Genomic DNA, 16,027 nt, shown 5'->3' on the forward strand with positions numbered 1-16,027 from the left:
GACGCCTTTCTTCGTTCTTACTTCCTTTCGTCTCTTTTCCATTCCTATTCTCCTCACTATGTTCCGCTCTTCTACCGCTACTCCGTCTGCTGTTGAAGAGGCTGTCAGTACGTGTCTCTGCTGTGCTTTTCTATCCCTCGATTATATGTCCGAGATAAGGTACATGAATGAATGCTAATCATCTCTGTAGACAAGGCCACAGACGAGAACCTCACCAGCGAAAACTGGGAGTACATCCTCAATGTGTGCGACAAAGTTAACGATGATTCTGATGATGGGTAAGATCTTGCCCTTTTGTACTTTTGTCGTGAACAACTGTTTCCCCATAGTTTGTGCTGACGATATCATTTGGTGGAATAGTCCCAGAGATGTTGTTGCTGCGCTACAGAAGCGTCTTACTCACCGATCCGCTAATGTGCAATTATATGCTCTCACTGTATGCTAGTCTACTTGAACTTTGAGATGATACGATTACTGCCTATCTTCCTCTCACGCAGTGTCGATCGGGCGGCGAAAGATTTATGGAACTAACAGATATTCTCTACAGCTCACCGACTCCCTAGCCCAGAACTGCGGAACCAAAATGCACAGAGAACTTGCTTCGCGTTCATTCACTCAGACTCTGATTCGTTTATCATCTGATCATACCGTACATCACACTGTGAAGACAAAGCTAGTCGAGGTCATGGAAGAATTAGTCAAATTATTTAGCGGCGATCGATCCCTTAGTATAATGGCTGACGCTCTAAACCAGGTCAAGTCACTTAGTGAGTATTTTTATCTTTACCATTAGCTATAACATTGGGAATCATTGTTTTTTTAACGCATATTGGCAAGACCCTCGATTACATGCTCCGGAGATGCCCGAGCGGCCTGCGCCACAACGACAGACAACTACCGAAGATGAAGAGCTGCAAATGGTACTCGCTCTATCTCTCGAAGAAAGTAAACGGCAAGAGGAAGAAGCTGCAAAAAAACAAAAGGCCGAAGAGGAATCAAAGCGGACGGCGACAGCTGCTCAGGAGGCTCTTGATGCGGCGCCGTCGCAGCCTGATCCCACAGCTACCATTTCGCGCGTTCGAACTTTGTACGATTTGACGGCGACCGAGCCTGGCGAATTATCTTTTAAGAAAGGAGATATCATATATGTTTTAGAGTCGGTATACCATGATTGGTGGAAAGGTTCGCTTCATGGTGAAGTTGGAATCTTTCCTCTAAATTACGTTACTCCCATTCCTGATCCTACTCCCAAAGATCTACAACAAGAGGCCGAAGAAGAGATGATGGTGTTCGCTGAGGCTCGTAATGTTGAACGTCTACTTGCTCTGCTGTCAAATCCGCAGAGTTCGGAGATGGCTGATTCTGAGGAGCTACAGAATCTTTATCGTCAGTCAATTAATATACGTCCAAAGCTTATTAAGCTTATCGATAAGTACGCGCAGCGAAAAGATGAACTGATTGAGTTGAATGAGCGATTTTCTACTGCATTGCATAAATACGATATGATGATGGAGTCGTATGTGGGACAGTATCGGTCATCAGTCAACGTCAGCAGAGTGCCGTCGATGCCAGCTTCGTCTATACCTCCGATGATTCCAACACAGTCGTTCACACCTGCACCTGTCTCTTCCAATCCCTTTCCTTCTTATGCCCAACCTAGTACGCCGGCATTTGCAGTTTCGGGTCCTCCTCCATCGTTTGCTCCCTCAGCTGCGCCAGCTTATGCCCCTTCGGCTACACCATCTGTACCACCCTCAGAGAGCAATCTTTACCCTTCTTTACCGTCAACGAATAATAGCACGTCGTATCCTGCGCTCGTTCCGCAATCTACTGGTGGGTATCCTTCCGTCCCGCAAACGCCTCAGTACTCTTCTCCTACAATCCACACGACTGGCTTCGCGCCCGCGCCAACATCTACCAACTATACTTCCGCGACGTCGTCCAATGCTCCATTTTTCTATAACTAAATAATTTATAATCTTTGTTGTTGCTAAGGTTTTTTTTTTCCTTTTATCTTTATTAGATGATGCTCGTGTTATCTGATTTTGAATATAGATGTTATGGCTGCAAATTTCTTGGGAGTTCATATTCACTGTTTTTATTGGTATTATACCAATATGAGAAAGTATAAATTTATTCATCCATCATTGCTTGTAAATATCTGAAGTAATAGCGTTAGCGTCGTTAGATATGAAGGTCAAGATTCAAAACTCACATCTCGAATATACGCATGAATTTTGCAGAAAATGCCTCTAAATGAAAGATGACTTTACTGCCCGTATGGATGCGATGTTCCTAAAGAGAACACATTAGACAGAAGATCAACCACAGCTGTATGCTTTTTAACATTTGACGTACGTAAAATGCGGCCCAATAGACTACTTCCGATTGAAGTTCAGCATCGACTTTTGGCAGCAGTCGGAATAATAATGTTTTGAGAATCGCATTTGCGGGAATACAATGGGATAGCAAGTCATAAAATTTGGCGCGAATCTTGAGTAAAGCTGGAGCGCTGTGCTCTTTGATCAAATCATCGGCAATGCTGGAGACTACAATTTCCCAGTCCGGTGTTGGGATGGGTGTGTCTGGCGACAATAAATCACTAAGACAGAAAAAAGTCAGCAGAAAAAAATAGAAGAGGTGCATGAGATACATACTTCTGAGAGTAGAGAGATTCAAGGGTTAGTAGAGCTCTTCGTAGATTCCGTCCACTCTCGACGGCAATTCGATCAGCGAGGCTAGAAGGTAGTGACACTTTTTCCTTCTTCGCCACCGACGACAGTATCTTTGCAATATCTTCATGAGTAGGCGCAGCAACGCGGACTAACAATGTACGCGATCGAATAGGAGCGATTATGTTTGATGTGGAGTTTGCTAAGAGAATTAATCGCAGATTTGGCGAGTATTTTTCCATTGTTCGACGGAGTGCTGCTTGCGCATCTCGAGTCAGAAAGTCCGCCTCGTTGATTACGACCACTTCAAGCTTATTAGTATATGCCATTGTGAGAGAACTGTGTACGAAAAGAATACCTTTGAAACGTTGCCTCGCAGACAAATCGATCTGTTGAGTTTGCGCGACTTCCTTCAACAGCTCTTGGATAATAATCCGATCATTGTTACCCATATCACTAGGAGTGATTTCCATATGATATACACTAGATACAACATTGAACTCCAATTTGCGGTTACTAGGTGTAACAAAAACACGGGAATCAATCTTGATCTTGTTTACGCCTGGACCGTAAAGTTCTTTCAATGTGGCCACAATGCGCGTCTTTTTGCCAGCACCAGAAGGGCCGTAGACTAAAAGATGCGGAAAGTCACCACTTGATGCCTGTATTGAAAAATTGTTAATAGAGAAGTGGTTGAGGAGATATATGAAGGTTGACTTACCAAGGACGACAGACGCGTCGATAGATCAGAGTGATATGATAACGCGTCGAGAGATTTTGGTCGATGTTTGTCAACCCATAAAGACATGATTGCGCCTAATAATATCAAGAGTGAACAACAATCAATTGATTTTACCTACTCAGTAGAGCAGCTGCAAAATATAACTTGAATCTGATTTTAAATGATAATCTATTTTAGATTGGAGACAGGAGACGCGTCTGGGATAGGGTTGGATAGACGGTCGAGCTTAACACCATCAAACTGCTCCGCTTTGATGAAAGTATTCTATTTTTTTTTTTAGTGCTCATCATCACAATAATAGTAAATACAAACAACAACGAGGTTTTATAAGCCTATTTAGGGGAATATGAATTTCCTGCTCGTGAAACAGCATCATATGGGTATTTAGGCAATAGCAGTAGTCGCGCCGCACCTCGAATCTATCTTTCAGCCCTACGTAGACAAAGTTCGTTCATAGCTTTTCATTCCACAACCTCGATTTCTTCGAAAGAAGAATACATTCACACGGCAAAAACTCATGGGTCCTCTTCCGGTGCCGATGCAATCCATCAGCTCGCTGGATGCGCTTTCGTATCTTGCACCGTCGCGGATCCGCGCTTTTGTCTGTCCTGCTGGACCGATCTCTCGTGCTCGGTTTGTCGAGTTTGTGGCTCAATTGCAGTCGACTGCGGTGATTAGACTTGGAGATGTTACTCCTGATCCGAGACCTGAAAGAGGTATCTGACCCGAAAAATCTGGAAAAAAAACGGAAATGAGCGCGCTAACGGTGTTACTGATAGTTGTGTTTAGTCCTCAGGGATTTCCTAGCGGAATATTGGTGTATAACTTTACGACAACAATCGACCAGCATCATACATTCCTCGAGGATCTTGAGTTATTTCGAAGAACTATGGCTGTAAGTACGATTTTTATATTCAGAAGTTGCACCAGACAACTAATTGGTTGTTCAGGTGTTTGGTCTCGTTGACTATAAGAATCTCTCAGATATTTCAGAGATAGACGGCATTATCCCTCAATTACAAGCGCAGACCCCACAAGCAATAATCCACAAAGTGATTCTCTTTGATTGTTTACTTGACGCGAGCGAATTGCCGTCATCAGATTATATCTGCCTTCCACCACGACATGCCTCGCGGATTACTTCAGTGCGAACAGTAATTTGCGATTTAACATCTGCGTTATTGGCCGAACTTCCATTACTAGCTCAAGCTTATCAAACTTCTGATAATATTGCTTCACCTCTTGCTCGTGATGACGACTATGATTCAGTAATGCTCACCTCATCATCTTCTCCGCATAGAAGTTCATCGCCATACAACTCGAGTGGAAATCTTAGCTCGCAGTATAACAGAGACAAGGACAAACCTTTATCTTATCCACTATCACATCATACAGAGCGTCAGCGTATGCGGAGGAAAGGCAGATCGATGAAAATGATTGCAAACATGTACCTTCTTGCAGGACGCACGACTGATGCATTGAAAGAATACGTCGAGGCTCTCAATGTCTTGAAGGGAGTCAATGACCATTTATGGCATGCGGCATGCTTGGAAGGTATTGGGATGTGCATTATCATGCTTGCATTTCTTGAAATTCCGTTTAATGTACCATCTGTTGTTCTTCCACCGATGCCGAATTTTGAGAAAAAGGATCAGCCTGAACCACCTCATTTACTAGATCTTATCCCTCAGATGTCAAATACAGTACTGTCGCTTTATAATAGGTCGCAGAATTTTCCGGGGGAGAGCGTGCCTCAGCTAACATATGTTGAGACTATTTTGCGAACAGTGAACTTACTCACTTGCACGTGTTTGGCCGGTGGATGGACAAGTACCGCTAGAGCTGCAATCGTACTGTCAAAACCAATTCCCTATGTTCCGTTGAAGCATTCCCAAGTATACGCTCTAAAGATGGGAATTCTCGAATGGATTTCTTCAGCACAGGCTGTGCGATTAGATAGTGTCGATGCAGTCGATGCTAGTAAGATTCTAACAGGTATTGCCGCTTCTTGTGGAAAACTGGGATTTTACCGGAAACGAGGATTTGTTCTTCGTCAGCTAATCACAGAGCTAATTCCAAGAATTGTGCAAGCGCGCGTTATTGCAAGTAACATTCGAGCGCAAACTCCTGAGATGAATTATGAGGACGATCCTGTTGAGCTCAAAGATTCGGGACTCAAAGCAGATTTACCTAACTCAGGAATATTATTGTTGTTAAATGATATATGCGAGATTTACGGTGCTGCTATTCAGGCTACTAACGACATTTCCACATTTGGCTGGCACGAAATCAAAACTTCAATTTTGAAAATGTGCATCGAATTGTGTAAAGTACTTCCTGATCATGTTGGAACCGTGAGGTATATTGCACTACTATTCAGAACTGCATCTGCCGATCTTTCGATAGACGAGCAGTTATCGTTGAATAGAACCATGCGGAACGCCTATAGCAGAGCACTGTCTCTGGGATTCCAGGATTTTGAAGAACAATACTGGGACCCGTATTTGGTGCGCGATATCGGAATTGTTGATTCGAGTTTATGGGCTGTTCCAATTATGGTAGATGTTGACAAGAAAGCAAATGATGATGGCAGGGGTCCTTTTATTTATAATCCATTTGCCAAAAAGGATACAGAGGACCAAAAAAGGCATTTGTTTGTACAGGACGAACCAGTTGAATTTCGCGTCATCTTACAAAATCCTTTTGCCTACGAACTTGATATCAAGTCAATGGCTCTAGTGTAAGTTTAATTTCCATTGACTCGGCAGACCGCTACTGACTCAATTGATATAGTGGAGAAGGTGCCTCGTTTTCTTCGGATGTCGTGTCGGTTCTTGTACCGCCTCGAAAAATTCAGTCTATATCAATCTATCTGACACCAACATCAGCGGGTGAGTTTAGTATTACTGGCTGCGTCGTTCAAGTTTACGGATGCAAAGAAGCAACATTATCAATTACTCCGAAACACGCAAATGTTGCTCCATCAATACGTGCTAAACGATACGGTCTCGATGCGCGAACAAAATCTCAAGTGTCGATACCGTACAGTGAAGATACAAAAATTACTGTGAATGTCGCTCCTCCTTTGCCAATTCTAAGAGTGAATAGAATATCGCTTCCACAGAACAGTTTGATGCTGCTTGAAGGCGAACGAAAGAGTTTTTTTGTCGCTCTAGGCAATGTGTCTGATCAGATTTCTGCGACCAGCTTGAAAGTTGAGTTTACGGACTCAACGACGACCTCTTTGACGACCGCGCTGCAGCAAAATAGTCGAAGTGAAGCCGACCGTTATGAGATTGAGATTTTCCTAAAACAAAGAGAGGTTTTTAAGTGTATTAATGAGTTGGAAGGGGTCGAAATCATTCCAAATGGTGAAATTCAGCTTGAGATCGAAGTTCTAGGCAAGCGTGGCTTGACAGCCGGTTCAATAAACATTTCCTATTCGCACATCGACAGAGATTCAGAAACAGAGCCAAGCAAGATGTACGTTCGAACGCTATCCGTTGATTTGAATTTTACTGTGAATGCGAGCGTCGAAGTTGCGGGGTGTGATTTTGTTCCGTTCAGCTTCAACATGCCGATGATTACAACTGACGATGGAGAAATTACTACTACGCCACTTCTCGTGAAGTTTTTGGACTCGATTGGGTTGCCGTTTAATAAAATGGACGATTATTGCCTAATGTTGTTGGATCTTAGAAATTCGTGGCCAAAGCCCCTGAAAGTAGAAGTTACCACTGCTGTCCCCAAAGATGCGAGTCAGGTCGTGAGTGGTTTCATTCAATCTGGTCATGTCACTAGACTTCTTATTCCAGTAAAGCGAATTTGTGATATAGATTCAAATGCTCCTATTCCATCGCTTATGCCCCCAAAGCAGTTTACAAGACAAAGTGTCGTATCCACCTCAGAGTTATTAACGAAAAACGGAGCATGGTCTTCAGAAGTTGAACGAGCTGTGTTTTGGTACCGAGAAGAGCTACTGAAGAGTCTACAAGGCAGTTGGTGTGAAGACAGGCAAGATTCGAATATAATTAGTGCTCATAGTGGCTCAATTGAGCTTCGAGCGCTGCGAATTACTCCGCAAATGGTTGATATCATACGAGTTGAGGATATCATCGTCGATATCTCTATTGCTGCATCTGAGGGCGCGCGGAAGATTGGTCTGAAAAACTGGGTTGTTGAGCCAGACACATTCCTTACACTCGTGACGACAATCTCTTCAAACTCTTCCAAGACAATTGACACGTCTGGAATCTTGCGGCTTCAACCGACAATTAGAAATCTTTCACCCGCTCTATCGCTTGATGTGAGTCGACGTATAATTTTCAATGGTATCCTGCAGCAGCCAGTAGCAGGGTTATCTGCGACAGCGAAAAAGATCATCGAGACTACTTTTATTGTACTTTCTAGGGGTGAGTACGAATTTGTTGCCTCATTTGAAGAGCTGAGTGAAGCCGGGTTTGGGAAAAGATTTATCGGCCGCGAGAAGTTGGTTATCACTTGCATTTAAAGGCCTGATCTAGATTTGTATTGGTCGAAAATATGTCAAAATTCTTGAGGAAATGCTTGATATCTTACTGTACAATGCATCCACAATTTATGCGACGATCTAGAATACGGTTACTGATTGCGTTACAGGATCGTAAATTAAAATAACACAGTGATACCAGCGTGCAAACCCAACTTACGCGTCAGAACGCGTAAACACAATCATCACGTGATAATAAATTTCTTCTATATACTATACTGTTAAATGGACAGAGTAGTAAATCCGGACCAGCAGGAATGCGATGGCGCATTTATCACTGAAATCCTCAATTCTTGTTGATCTTCCGCCATGTACATTAGTGTTTTTCCCTAGCAATAGCCGGTTCTTGATTGTAGGCACATATCAGTTGGAGAAAGAGACAGGTCTTCGACGAGGAAGTTTAGATGTATTTGATACGGTTGATGGAAACCTGTGAGTTTTCGATTGGCTTTTCAACAATCATTCAAAAGAGTCCAAACTAATTTGAGTGTTATGATGATAGACGATTAGTGAATTCGATAACGTCTGCCAGCTCTTCTATCCTGGATGTCAAAATCTCACCTCATGATTCCACACTTTTGATTACGGCTCATTCTACAGGAAATATCTGTATGTGGCGTATAATTGACGAAGGCGTGTCATTGTCTTTACAACTTCTTGCGGATCAAACCGTTGCAGATGACACAAATATTCTCGTTCTTTCCCTGTCTTTTTCTCCAACAAGTAAAGAGGAGATTTCAGTTACATTAACGTCTGGTGAATGGCGTACCATTTCACTCGATCACTCTAGTTCATACAAGGCCACGCAATCAATTTCAGAGCAACCACATACACTCGAGGCATGGACTTCGGCATTTAACAATGCTGGAGCAGTGCTCTACACAGGAGGCGACGACTGTTTATTCCAAGCCTACGATCTCCGAATGGGATGCCAGGTATGGCAGGATAGAAGATCGCATTCTGCTGGAGTTACGTCTATTCTATCTGACTCACTTGATGACACTAGGCTATGGACGGGCTCGTACGATGATACAATGCGTGTTTGGGATTTGCGTGGTCCACGAGGAAAAGTTGTCGGCGAAACGAACTTAGGAGGAGGCGTTTGGAGGTTGATTCCGCGACCTGCTAGTACTAATAATGAAATTTTCACGTGCTGTATGTACAATGGTGCATATGTAGTGACTCCTAGCGGAGCTTATGGAGAGTCAGTTGATGTGTTGGGTACGATAAAAGAGGGTCATGAGAGTATGGTATACGGAGCAGACTGGACAACTGATGGCTCAGTTGTGGCCAGTTGTAGTTTCTATGACAAGAAACTCAACTTGTGGAAATATCCTTGACGATATATACACTTTTTATGTAAATAGAATTGTAATTATATGGTACATGCATTCAGTTTCCTAATTAAAAATTAGACTATAGTCTCGAGCTCCCGTGCGTAACCAAGAGTATTTTCTATGATACTCTCCATAGCTACTCCATTCTCAATGGTATCAGGTTCGTCTTGAGGGAAGTAGATTCGTCCATTCTGGATTGTCCATCCGCGCTAGATTTATTGCGTTAGTGCCGATTGAATATTTTAGAACAGGAAAGTCAAAACGCACCTGTTCAATAAACTCTTTCAATTCGGAATCTTCAGTAAAGAAGAGAAGGTGCTTGGCGTTTGCTAGAGGAAGAGAGGGATAAGCCTTTTCAGAGCACGTGGCGATCTCACTTCGGATCGTGTCGACAAGCGTCTTTCATTCTAAACGTCAGCATGCAATCCAGACATCAAATCCCAAAAAAGAATAAAAAGGCATCATACATCAGCAAACAAAGCAAATTCTTCAGCTGGAACCTCACTACGTTGAGTGGTGGCTTTCCAAACTTTATCATAACTTCCTTCCATCAGCCACCGCTCGAGGACAACTGGGTACCGGATGTACGGATCAGTATCAGCCTCGTCCTCTAGAGTCTCCAACTCGGTGTGAAATTCTGCAATGTCGTTCTTAGATAATAAAAGTAGCAACCGCAAGGCGATGAGCTTCCTTTCATTGGCCGAGGGCGGCGACAGCTGATCCTTTAGAGCGTAGAATGGTGATAGCTGAGCGAGATATCTGCTGAATAGAGCATCATCTTGCAAGAATATAGACGTCAGTGCACCAATTTCTAAAATATCCCGAGCAAGAACAAGAAGATTGACATCAGATGAAGGTAATGGGACGAGGATGTTTAGTTGGGCAAGCAACAGCTTCAGCGGCGTGAGTAGTGTAGCACATTTCTCATAATTTTTCGCGGAGAAAGCTGCTGCAAGCTCGTGTGCCCGAGCTTCAAACGACTTTGATGACATCGAGAAATATATAATAGCAGAGGGTTATACTGAGAGAGAATGGATGCTGAATTTGAGGAGGAGATGATGGATCAATGATGGCTTGATGATGGATCGTGAATGATCACTATCGAAGGTCGGCATATTCCCTAACCCATGTCCCAGCCCTAATTCTGCACTGCTTTTTTTTTCGTTATTTTCTATTTTTTAATCAAATATTTATTGAAAGCAACCCATCAAATGTAATGCGTATACTGCCGGCGGTGAAAATATTGGCTCGTCGAGAATCTCCTTACCTTCCTCTTCTTCTCCCCACACTGAGAGATATTGACTCTGCTCGTCGAGAACTGCGATGGATAGCTGAGCATTTCCATGACAGGGCCGCCGACGGCCTCGCTGTCGAGACCAATAGTCAACAAAAAATCAAATTAAAGAGTTCTTTATATCGAAAAATTTGGAAAGCTTGCTTTTTGCGGGGTTATAAGGGTGTACCACTGCAATATATTCTGGGATCTCAGCCATTCGGTGACTCGTTGGATATCATATGTCGTCCTGGCGTTCTCATCCCGCGATGGGAAACTGAAGAATGGGGAGTCAAAATTGCGCGAGGAATTCGTCAATATCATCCCTTTTTTAATGGTGAGATGTCTTCTTACCAATGTCATCTATTCTGTACTGTGTTTTTTTTTGTGTTTACTGCTACTGACGACTGAACAGCTGAAGAGAATCTGTCTAGTCAAATTATATTCAATATTCTTGATCTGTGCACTGGAACAGGGTGCATAGCTCTTTTATTTGCAGAGCAATTGAAAACTAACAAGAACGTCCTCATCACGGGTATCGACATCTCGCAAAAAGCGTTCACTGTTGCCCGCGATAACCGTAAAGCTAATGATCACGTTCTTGGTACAAACTTATCTGTGTTATTTAAAGTCGGCGATATTTTCACCCGCGATCTGAGTTCTATGAGTAATATAGACATTATTGTCTCAAATCCGCCCTACGTATCTGAGGAAAATTACTACTCGTGGACACACACCGAACGATCGGTGCGCAACTACGAGCCACGACTGGCACTTATCGGAGGTGTAGAGTTCTACAAACGGATATTTGAGATTGCCACAACGACTAACGCAAAAGCTGTTGTGTGCGAAATCTCGGATGGGCAGCAATACCGTGATATTCTAGACGCAAACTGCGTCGACTCATCGCTGTGGTGCTCCGGTAGTATGTATGATGAAGCTGGCGTCGTCAGGACGATAGTCTCCTGGAGACGCGATGCCGAAGACGAATGGGGCTGGCTTCAAAATCTTATCTCTTAAAGCTACATAATCAATCGCATTCTAAACTTATCTGTCTGCCATGCATATTGCGGAGTCTATAGTTAAAGCATTAATGGTTCTCCTCCTTCACGATCATCGATTTAATGATGGCGTAACTGATCTGTCCTTTCTGTGGAATTTCGGTATAGTTAAGGCGGCAGTGGATGAATTCATGGATTCTCTGAATCCATGTTTGCTGAAACAGCTAATGGGAGTAGATGAACTCAGATTCCAAATAAGCCGGAGCGTTCGTCTTGAATTCTTCTGTTAATTCATATGATAGGGCTCGCTTGACGTAGTTGAATCGTACACTCTTATGCTAGGTTCTACTTGATAGATACAGATCTAATCTTAACTCGAATTAACTCTTGAAACTAATCTTCAGCAAATCTCAAATTTAGAGCGAAACAACAAAAAGTAAAATATACAAAAGAAGCAAATCTATCCTCATTTTGATTTTTACATAATGATCTCGTTGACAACATCATTCCGGATATCCTTGTGCGGCAACACAACACAATTCTGAATCCGGACTTCATCCGCAACATAGACATCTCTAGCCAAGATGCAAATATTTTGCACGCGCGCACCGTTCTTGATCATGACCGTCTGATGCTCATCAGCGGTGATTGGACTTCCCTCAACACGAGCCCAGGCTCCGACCTTGGCTCCTCGAGCAAGAATCGAGTAGCGAACGTTTGCGTCGTGCTTGACTTCGGTATCGGCTAGCAAAATAGCCTCTTTGATACGAACACCTGGTCCAACACGAGCATGAGGACCAATAGAAACGTTGGGACCTAGCTTGGCAGTGGGGTCAACGGTTGCAGTGGGATCGATGTAGACAGGCGGCAAGATCGACGCAGAAGCTTTGGCGAGACCAGGAGCATCAATGTCAGTCTGGAAGAGCTTCTGCAAGTAGAGAGCGTTAGCAGGCACTGCCGATCCAGCTGTCTTGATCTGGCGCCAGAATCCGCGAGTTTCGTAAACGTAGAAACCATCGGCTTGAGCCAGACGAACAAGGATATCTTGTTCAAGACGTAAGACCTCTCTAGATTCATCATCGTCGTCGACTGGCGAGTTGAGCGAATCCTCAATCTTGGCAGTACGAGCTGCACCAATCACATCAAAAATTGAGCGATCGAAGAGATAGACTCCGCCATTGATCAAATTCGAGATATGCGTCTCGGGCTTCTCGACGTAGTGGATGACTTTCTTTTGGTTGTCGGTAACGATACAGCCAAAATTGCGTGCAGCTGTGTCGCTGTCAACACGAGTCCCAAGAATAACGGCCTTAGCTTCTTTGTCATCAAATATCTGCAGCATTTCTTTAAGCGGGAACGAGCAGCAGATGTCAGCGTGGATCACAAAGAGTCTGTAAGGGTTGCCCTTTAGGATCGCATCACGGAAATGGTAGAGGCCACCAGCAGTGCCGAGTGCCCGGTACTCACGCATGTACCTAATGTTAAACGACGGGAATTCGCGGGCAGCTTCAGTGAGGAAGTCTTTGAAGACGGAGTCGTCGTAGAAGCCGATCAGAAGGACTTCTTTGATCGACGAAACAGTCGCCAATGCAGACAGAGCATGAGAGAGGATCGGCCTTCCAGCTACAGGAAAAAGGACCTGAAATATCATATTAGAATGCTACGTTTTTCGTGACGCATTGAGCGAATGAGATGACATACCTTGGGGATATCCAGACTGAGAGGACGGAAGCGGGTGCCTCGAGTGCCTCCACCGACCTAAAAGAGTCAGAGCAATTCTAGGACTGAAAACAGACGACAGTGGAAAGTACATACAAGAATAACGGCCTTCGAGCTCATTTTGTTGCTATATATAGGGAGAGTAAGAAGAGAATAAGACTATATACAGAGCAAGGCAGGAATCGATGAGGAGGGAGAAAGACGTTGACCGCGTCACGAGAGTCTGCGGCTCAGGCTGGAGCAGTCGTGCGGCCACCCCTGGTTCGTCACGACGAATCAGGCTCGGTGCACGTTGTTGCAGACTATTTGCAAAAAAACCTATGAACAATTACAGAAGAAAGGCAATTACTAAATAGCAGCCAGGCACTGGTTTTACGTCATTACAAATATATTTGGTCATAGCTATCTAATTCCAACTCACACAATTCCTAGCGGTCGGGTCAGTACTGATGCAGCTCAAACAAAGCCAAAGACTAAACTTACCTAATACAATCATGAACTTCAAGTTCACATCTCCCGAATCTCGATTCATCTGCTGCTGCTCGTCGATAGCAGTGTAGAGTGTCGTGCTCTTCCATCCCTGTAGCCCACCCGGTTAACACCAGATAATAGAAACCAACAAGAAACTAAACAAGACATACCCAAGACTGAGAAAAGCTAAACATATCCGGGCTCGATGAGAAACACGTGAGAGCATGCTTGCCCTTTCTGCTTTGTGTGAATATCTCGAAATATGTAGCAATTTTCGGTCGCATATCCAAATATTCCGGAGATTTGGGTCCAGTAAGATGGCTGGACGCAGTTCCAAATGTATTTCCAAGCGGTGAAGTATTCGCATTTATATGCTCTGTTTGCAAATGTGTCAAGACCTCTGAAGTACGTCTGGTCAGATCGTTGTCGACATACCATTCGCCAAATGGTCTTGCCGTCCCAGTCACATCAAAATTAGCGTTCGCTGGGGGCCGAGTCTCAGAGTCTTGAGCCCCTGAGGATTTCGCTCGGTGCAAGTAAACTCCCATCTGAACTACGGACTTGCGCTGCTTGACTTTTTGGATATAGACATTCCAGTAGGACCCTGCGTACCAAATCGTGCTACTATACACTCGCTTGTCTTCCTTCAGTTTAGCAACGTCTTTGAATTCTAAAGAAAATCTGTATGGTGGAAAATTAGTATATGAAAGCTCCTCTTCGTCATCATCTTCCTCATCGGAGCTAACTGACAGCGTCCTGCTAGTTACTGCTCCTGATGAAATAATAGAAGATCCAACACCAACTGTAGTCTCATCGCTCATCGGAATCACATACGCCGCTCGTTTGCCATCTTTATCAGGCTGAGGCAACGGTCCCCGCTTGACAAAACCCAGAGTCTCATTTGTCAACGGGCTTGAGACAATTCTCAGTCGTAGACTCATAGTAGTCCACAGCGCCTCTTGTAAAGTCCGCTCACTAACGACTCGACTACCTAGCAAATCACGCACGGCGTCGATCTGAAGCATCTGCTCTGCAGTGAAATGCACGTAATGAATTCCAGAATCCATCGCCCTGCGTAAAGGCTCCAAGCTGTACATCTCATTGTCTTCCTGTTCTATATCAGCTTCATCATCAGTGACACGCTCGCCGATTTCCTCTGACTCGTCAACTCCTTCATCATGTTCTGAAGCTGAATCAGTGGGGTTGTACTCCGTGTGATGCTTGATATGCCAGTTGATGAGTCCAATGGTGAACATACATCTGTCCCATTCAGTAGGGACATAAAAAGGATTTCCGCAGACTATCTCTGCTGCGATTGTAGTCGGAATGCGATTCCATGCTCGTACGCCCATTTCCCATCCGTCACAATACAGTATATTCTTACAGCTGGTAATTAAACGCCGGCTAGCTCCTCCATAATCATTATTTAGAGCAAAATGAAGAATGTCTGGTAAATTTTGCGGTGTCACGCTGTGTATGACTAGATTGACACTGGATTCAACAAGATCTTGCATATCTAAAAAGCTTGAAACCGCCAATAACGACATAGCATGTTTCGCCTCGGCGTAAGAGTCGGTATGCCCATAAAGACGCGCTATTGCAAGCTCGAAAGCCTCAACTGTCATATTCTGATCATCTTTGAAAGACAGATCAATGTCTTCGTATCCAGAATCTCGCCAAGGTCCAGAAAAGAGCTGGCAGAAAAAGGGAGATCGGAGAAGAATGAGTTTATGTAAAGCATATTTTTTGCCAAAGGCGCGAATAGTAACGTCCGAGCAGACGCCTTTTAGAAATCCTTGGCTGTAGAGAAATCCAGACAGGGATGATTCCTTGGCCTGATCTGCTACAAACATAGCAGACTGTAATGAATTTGCAAGAAGAGAATCATCCCTAGAAGATCGCTTGGTTTGCTGCTCAGATAATGCTGCAGATCCTGCAGGAGAGTGAAATGGGGATGATACGGAGCGTCGAGGGGGGGTCAAGAAGGAGTGACTCGTAGAAGGGAATAGTGTTGAAGACACGTTACGTGTATGAGCTCCAAATGGCTCCATTTCAACTGTTGTCTCTGAGATCAATACTTCTTTAAGACAATAAAAATGCCGAACAGAATAAAAAGCAGAGCTGAAAAGCACAGGAATATCTATTGAGTTATCATGATATTCCTGGGTGTGGCTGGTATAAATCAGGTGTGCGGCGTTGTTCCCAACTCCCAATCTCGGATTTCATTCCATCGCGTGTCCTAATTTCAGCCGTACCTCTTTGTATCTTTTGCCTTGGTCACAAT

General features: G+C 43.9%; 8 protein-coding genes across 8 annotated transcripts; 4 read left to right on the forward strand and 4 right to left on the reverse strand.

Moving 5' to 3' along the window:
- Window positions 1–25: 25 nt before the first annotated feature.
- V2V93DRAFT_362509 (uncharacterized protein) lies at window positions 26–2,413 on the forward strand. The gene is made up of 5 exons (XM_066908357.1): window positions 26–107; window positions 191–278; window positions 361–436; window positions 548–767; window positions 838–2,413. The coding sequence occupies exons 1-5, from the start codon at window positions 59–61 to the stop codon at window positions 1,965–1,967; spliced, it is 1,563 nt and encodes a 520-aa protein (XP_066768537.1). The 5' UTR covers window positions 26–58; the 3' UTR covers window positions 1,968–2,413.
- Window positions 2,212–3,480, reverse strand: V2V93DRAFT_319371 (P-loop containing nucleoside triphosphate hydrolase protein; the record flags this gene model as incomplete). The annotated part of the gene is made up of 5 exons (XM_066907276.1): window positions 2,212–2,295; window positions 2,359–2,602; window positions 2,658–2,976; window positions 3,031–3,334; window positions 3,394–3,480. The coding sequence occupies 5 exons, from the start codon at window positions 3,478–3,480 to the stop codon at window positions 2,212–2,214; spliced, it is 1,038 nt and encodes a 345-aa protein (XP_066768538.1).
- Window positions 3,481–3,885: 405 nt separating this feature from the next.
- On the forward strand, window positions 3,886–8,212 carry V2V93DRAFT_341601 (TRAPP II complex). The gene is made up of 4 exons (XM_066907813.1): window positions 3,886–4,130; window positions 4,194–4,309; window positions 4,365–6,154; window positions 6,208–8,212. The coding sequence occupies exons 1-4, from the start codon at window positions 3,932–3,934 to the stop codon at window positions 7,922–7,924; spliced, it is 3,822 nt and encodes a 1,273-aa protein (XP_066768539.1). The 5' UTR covers window positions 3,886–3,931; the 3' UTR covers window positions 7,925–8,212.
- V2V93DRAFT_362514 (WD40-repeat-containing domain protein) lies at window positions 8,189–9,346 on the forward strand. Its single transcript, XM_066908358.1, has 2 exons — window positions 8,189–8,374; window positions 8,445–9,346. The coding sequence occupies exons 1-2, from the start codon at window positions 8,205–8,207 to the stop codon at window positions 9,280–9,282; spliced, it is 1,008 nt and encodes a 335-aa protein (XP_066768540.1). The 5' UTR covers window positions 8,189–8,204; the 3' UTR covers window positions 9,283–9,346.
- On the reverse strand, window positions 9,147–10,443 carry V2V93DRAFT_402650 (SAC3/GANP/Nin1/mts3/eIF-3 p25 family-domain-containing protein). Its single transcript, XM_066912609.1, has 3 exons — window positions 9,747–10,443; window positions 9,547–9,678; window positions 9,147–9,488 (listed from the first exon to the last, which is right to left on the reverse strand). Exons 1-3 carry the CDS (start codon window positions 10,269–10,271, stop codon window positions 9,354–9,356), a joined length of 792 nt encoding a protein of 263 aa, XP_066768541.1. The 5' UTR covers window positions 10,272–10,443; the 3' UTR covers window positions 9,147–9,353.
- A 27-nt stretch (window positions 10,444–10,470) lies between these two features.
- Window positions 10,471–11,981, forward strand: V2V93DRAFT_362520 (S-adenosyl-L-methionine-dependent methyltransferase). The gene is made up of 2 exons (XM_066908359.1): window positions 10,471–10,889; window positions 10,968–11,981. Exons 1-2 carry the CDS (start codon window positions 10,496–10,498, stop codon window positions 11,570–11,572), a joined length of 999 nt encoding a protein of 332 aa, XP_066768542.1. The 5' UTR covers window positions 10,471–10,495; the 3' UTR covers window positions 11,573–11,981.
- On the reverse strand, window positions 11,803–13,599 carry V2V93DRAFT_362521 (nucleotide-diphospho-sugar transferase). The gene is made up of 3 exons (XM_066908360.1): window positions 13,369–13,599; window positions 13,255–13,311; window positions 11,803–13,192 (listed from the first exon to the last, which is right to left on the reverse strand). The coding sequence occupies exons 1-3, from the start codon at window positions 13,390–13,392 to the stop codon at window positions 12,032–12,034; spliced, it is 1,242 nt and encodes a 413-aa protein (XP_066768543.1). The 5' UTR covers window positions 13,393–13,599; the 3' UTR covers window positions 11,803–12,031.
- Window positions 13,600–13,642: 43 nt separating this feature from the next.
- V2V93DRAFT_362523 (uncharacterized protein) lies at window positions 13,643–15,898 on the reverse strand. Its single transcript, XM_066908361.1, has 3 exons — window positions 13,914–15,898; window positions 13,756–13,852; window positions 13,643–13,700 (listed from the first exon to the last, which is right to left on the reverse strand). The coding sequence occupies exons 1-3, from the start codon at window positions 15,792–15,794 to the stop codon at window positions 13,690–13,692; spliced, it is 1,989 nt and encodes a 662-aa protein (XP_066768544.1). The 5' UTR covers window positions 15,795–15,898; the 3' UTR covers window positions 13,643–13,689.
- Between the last annotated feature and the right edge of the window lie 129 nt (window positions 15,899–16,027).

Source organism: Kockiozyma suomiensis, assembly GCF_038497685.1.
Source record: "Kockiozyma suomiensis strain NRRL Y-17356 unplaced genomic scaffold V2V93scaffold_1, whole genome shotgun sequence".
NCBI lineage: Eukaryota > Fungi > Ascomycota > Lipomycetes > Lipomycetales > Lipomycetaceae > Kockiozyma > Kockiozyma suomiensis.

Bases quoted from the DNA above. Each gene is read 5' to 3' on its own strand.
- V2V93DRAFT_402650 (XM_066912609.1), bottom strand. From the start codon at position 10,271: ATGTCATCAAAGTCGTTTGAAGCTCGGGCACACGAGCTTGCAGCAGCT. The intron at 9,679-9,746 runs GTATGATGCCTT...TTAGAATGAAAG, and splicing joins AATTTGCTTTGTTTGCTGAT to ACGCTTGTCGACACGATCCG. The intron at 9,489-9,546 runs GTGCGTTTTGAC...CAATAAATCTAG, and splicing joins TGAAAGAGTTTATTGAACAG to CGCGGATGGACAATCCAGAA.
- V2V93DRAFT_362521 (XM_066908360.1), bottom strand. From the start codon at position 13,392: ATGAGCTCGAAGGCCGTTATTCTT. The intron at 13,312-13,368 runs GTATGTACTTTC...TGACTCTTTTAG, and splicing joins GCTCGAAGGCCGTTATTCTT to GTCGGTGGAGGCACTCGAGG. The intron at 13,193-13,254 runs GTATGTCATCTC...ATGATATTTCAG, and splicing joins TCAGTCTGGATATCCCCAAG to GTCCTTTTTCCTGTAGCTGG.
- V2V93DRAFT_362520 (XM_066908359.1), top strand. From the start codon at position 10,496: ATGCGTATACTGCCGGCGGTGAAAATATTGGCTCGTCGAGAATCTCCT. The intron at 10,890-10,967 runs GTGAGATGTCTT...ACGACTGAACAG, and splicing joins ATATCATCCCTTTTTTAATG to CTGAAGAGAATCTGTCTAGT.
- V2V93DRAFT_341601 (XM_066907813.1), top strand. From the start codon at position 3,932: ATGGGTCCTCTTCCGGTGCCGATGCAATCCATCAGCTCGCTGGATGCG. The intron at 4,131-4,193 runs GTATCTGACCCG...TGTTACTGATAG, and splicing joins TGATCCGAGACCTGAAAGAG to TTGTGTTTAGTCCTCAGGGA. The intron at 6,155-6,207 runs GTAAGTTTAATT...CAATTGATATAG, and splicing joins ATCAAGTCAATGGCTCTAGT to TGGAGAAGGTGCCTCGTTTT.
- V2V93DRAFT_362523 (XM_066908361.1), bottom strand. From the start codon at position 15,794: ATGGAGCCATTTGGAGCTCATACACGTAACGTGTCTTCAACACTATTC. The intron at 13,853-13,913 runs GTATGTCTTGTT...GGTGGGCTACAG, and splicing joins TTAGCTTTTCTCAGTCTTGG to GGATGGAAGAGCACGACACT.
- V2V93DRAFT_362514 (XM_066908358.1), top strand. From the start codon at position 8,205: ATGGCGCATTTATCACTGAAATCCTCAATTCTTGTTGATCTTCCGCCA. The intron at 8,375-8,444 runs GTGAGTTTTCGA...TTATGATGATAG, and splicing joins GATACGGTTGATGGAAACCT to ACGATTAGTGAATTCGATAA.
- V2V93DRAFT_362509 (XM_066908357.1), top strand. From the start codon at position 59: ATGTTCCGCTCTTCTACCGCTACTCCGTCTGCTGTTGAAGAGGCTGTC. The intron at 279-360 runs GTAAGATCTTGC...TTGGTGGAATAG, and splicing joins AACGATGATTCTGATGATGG to TCCCAGAGATGTTGTTGCTG. The intron at 768-837 runs GTGAGTATTTTT...CATATTGGCAAG, and splicing joins AAACCAGGTCAAGTCACTTA to ACCCTCGATTACATGCTCCG.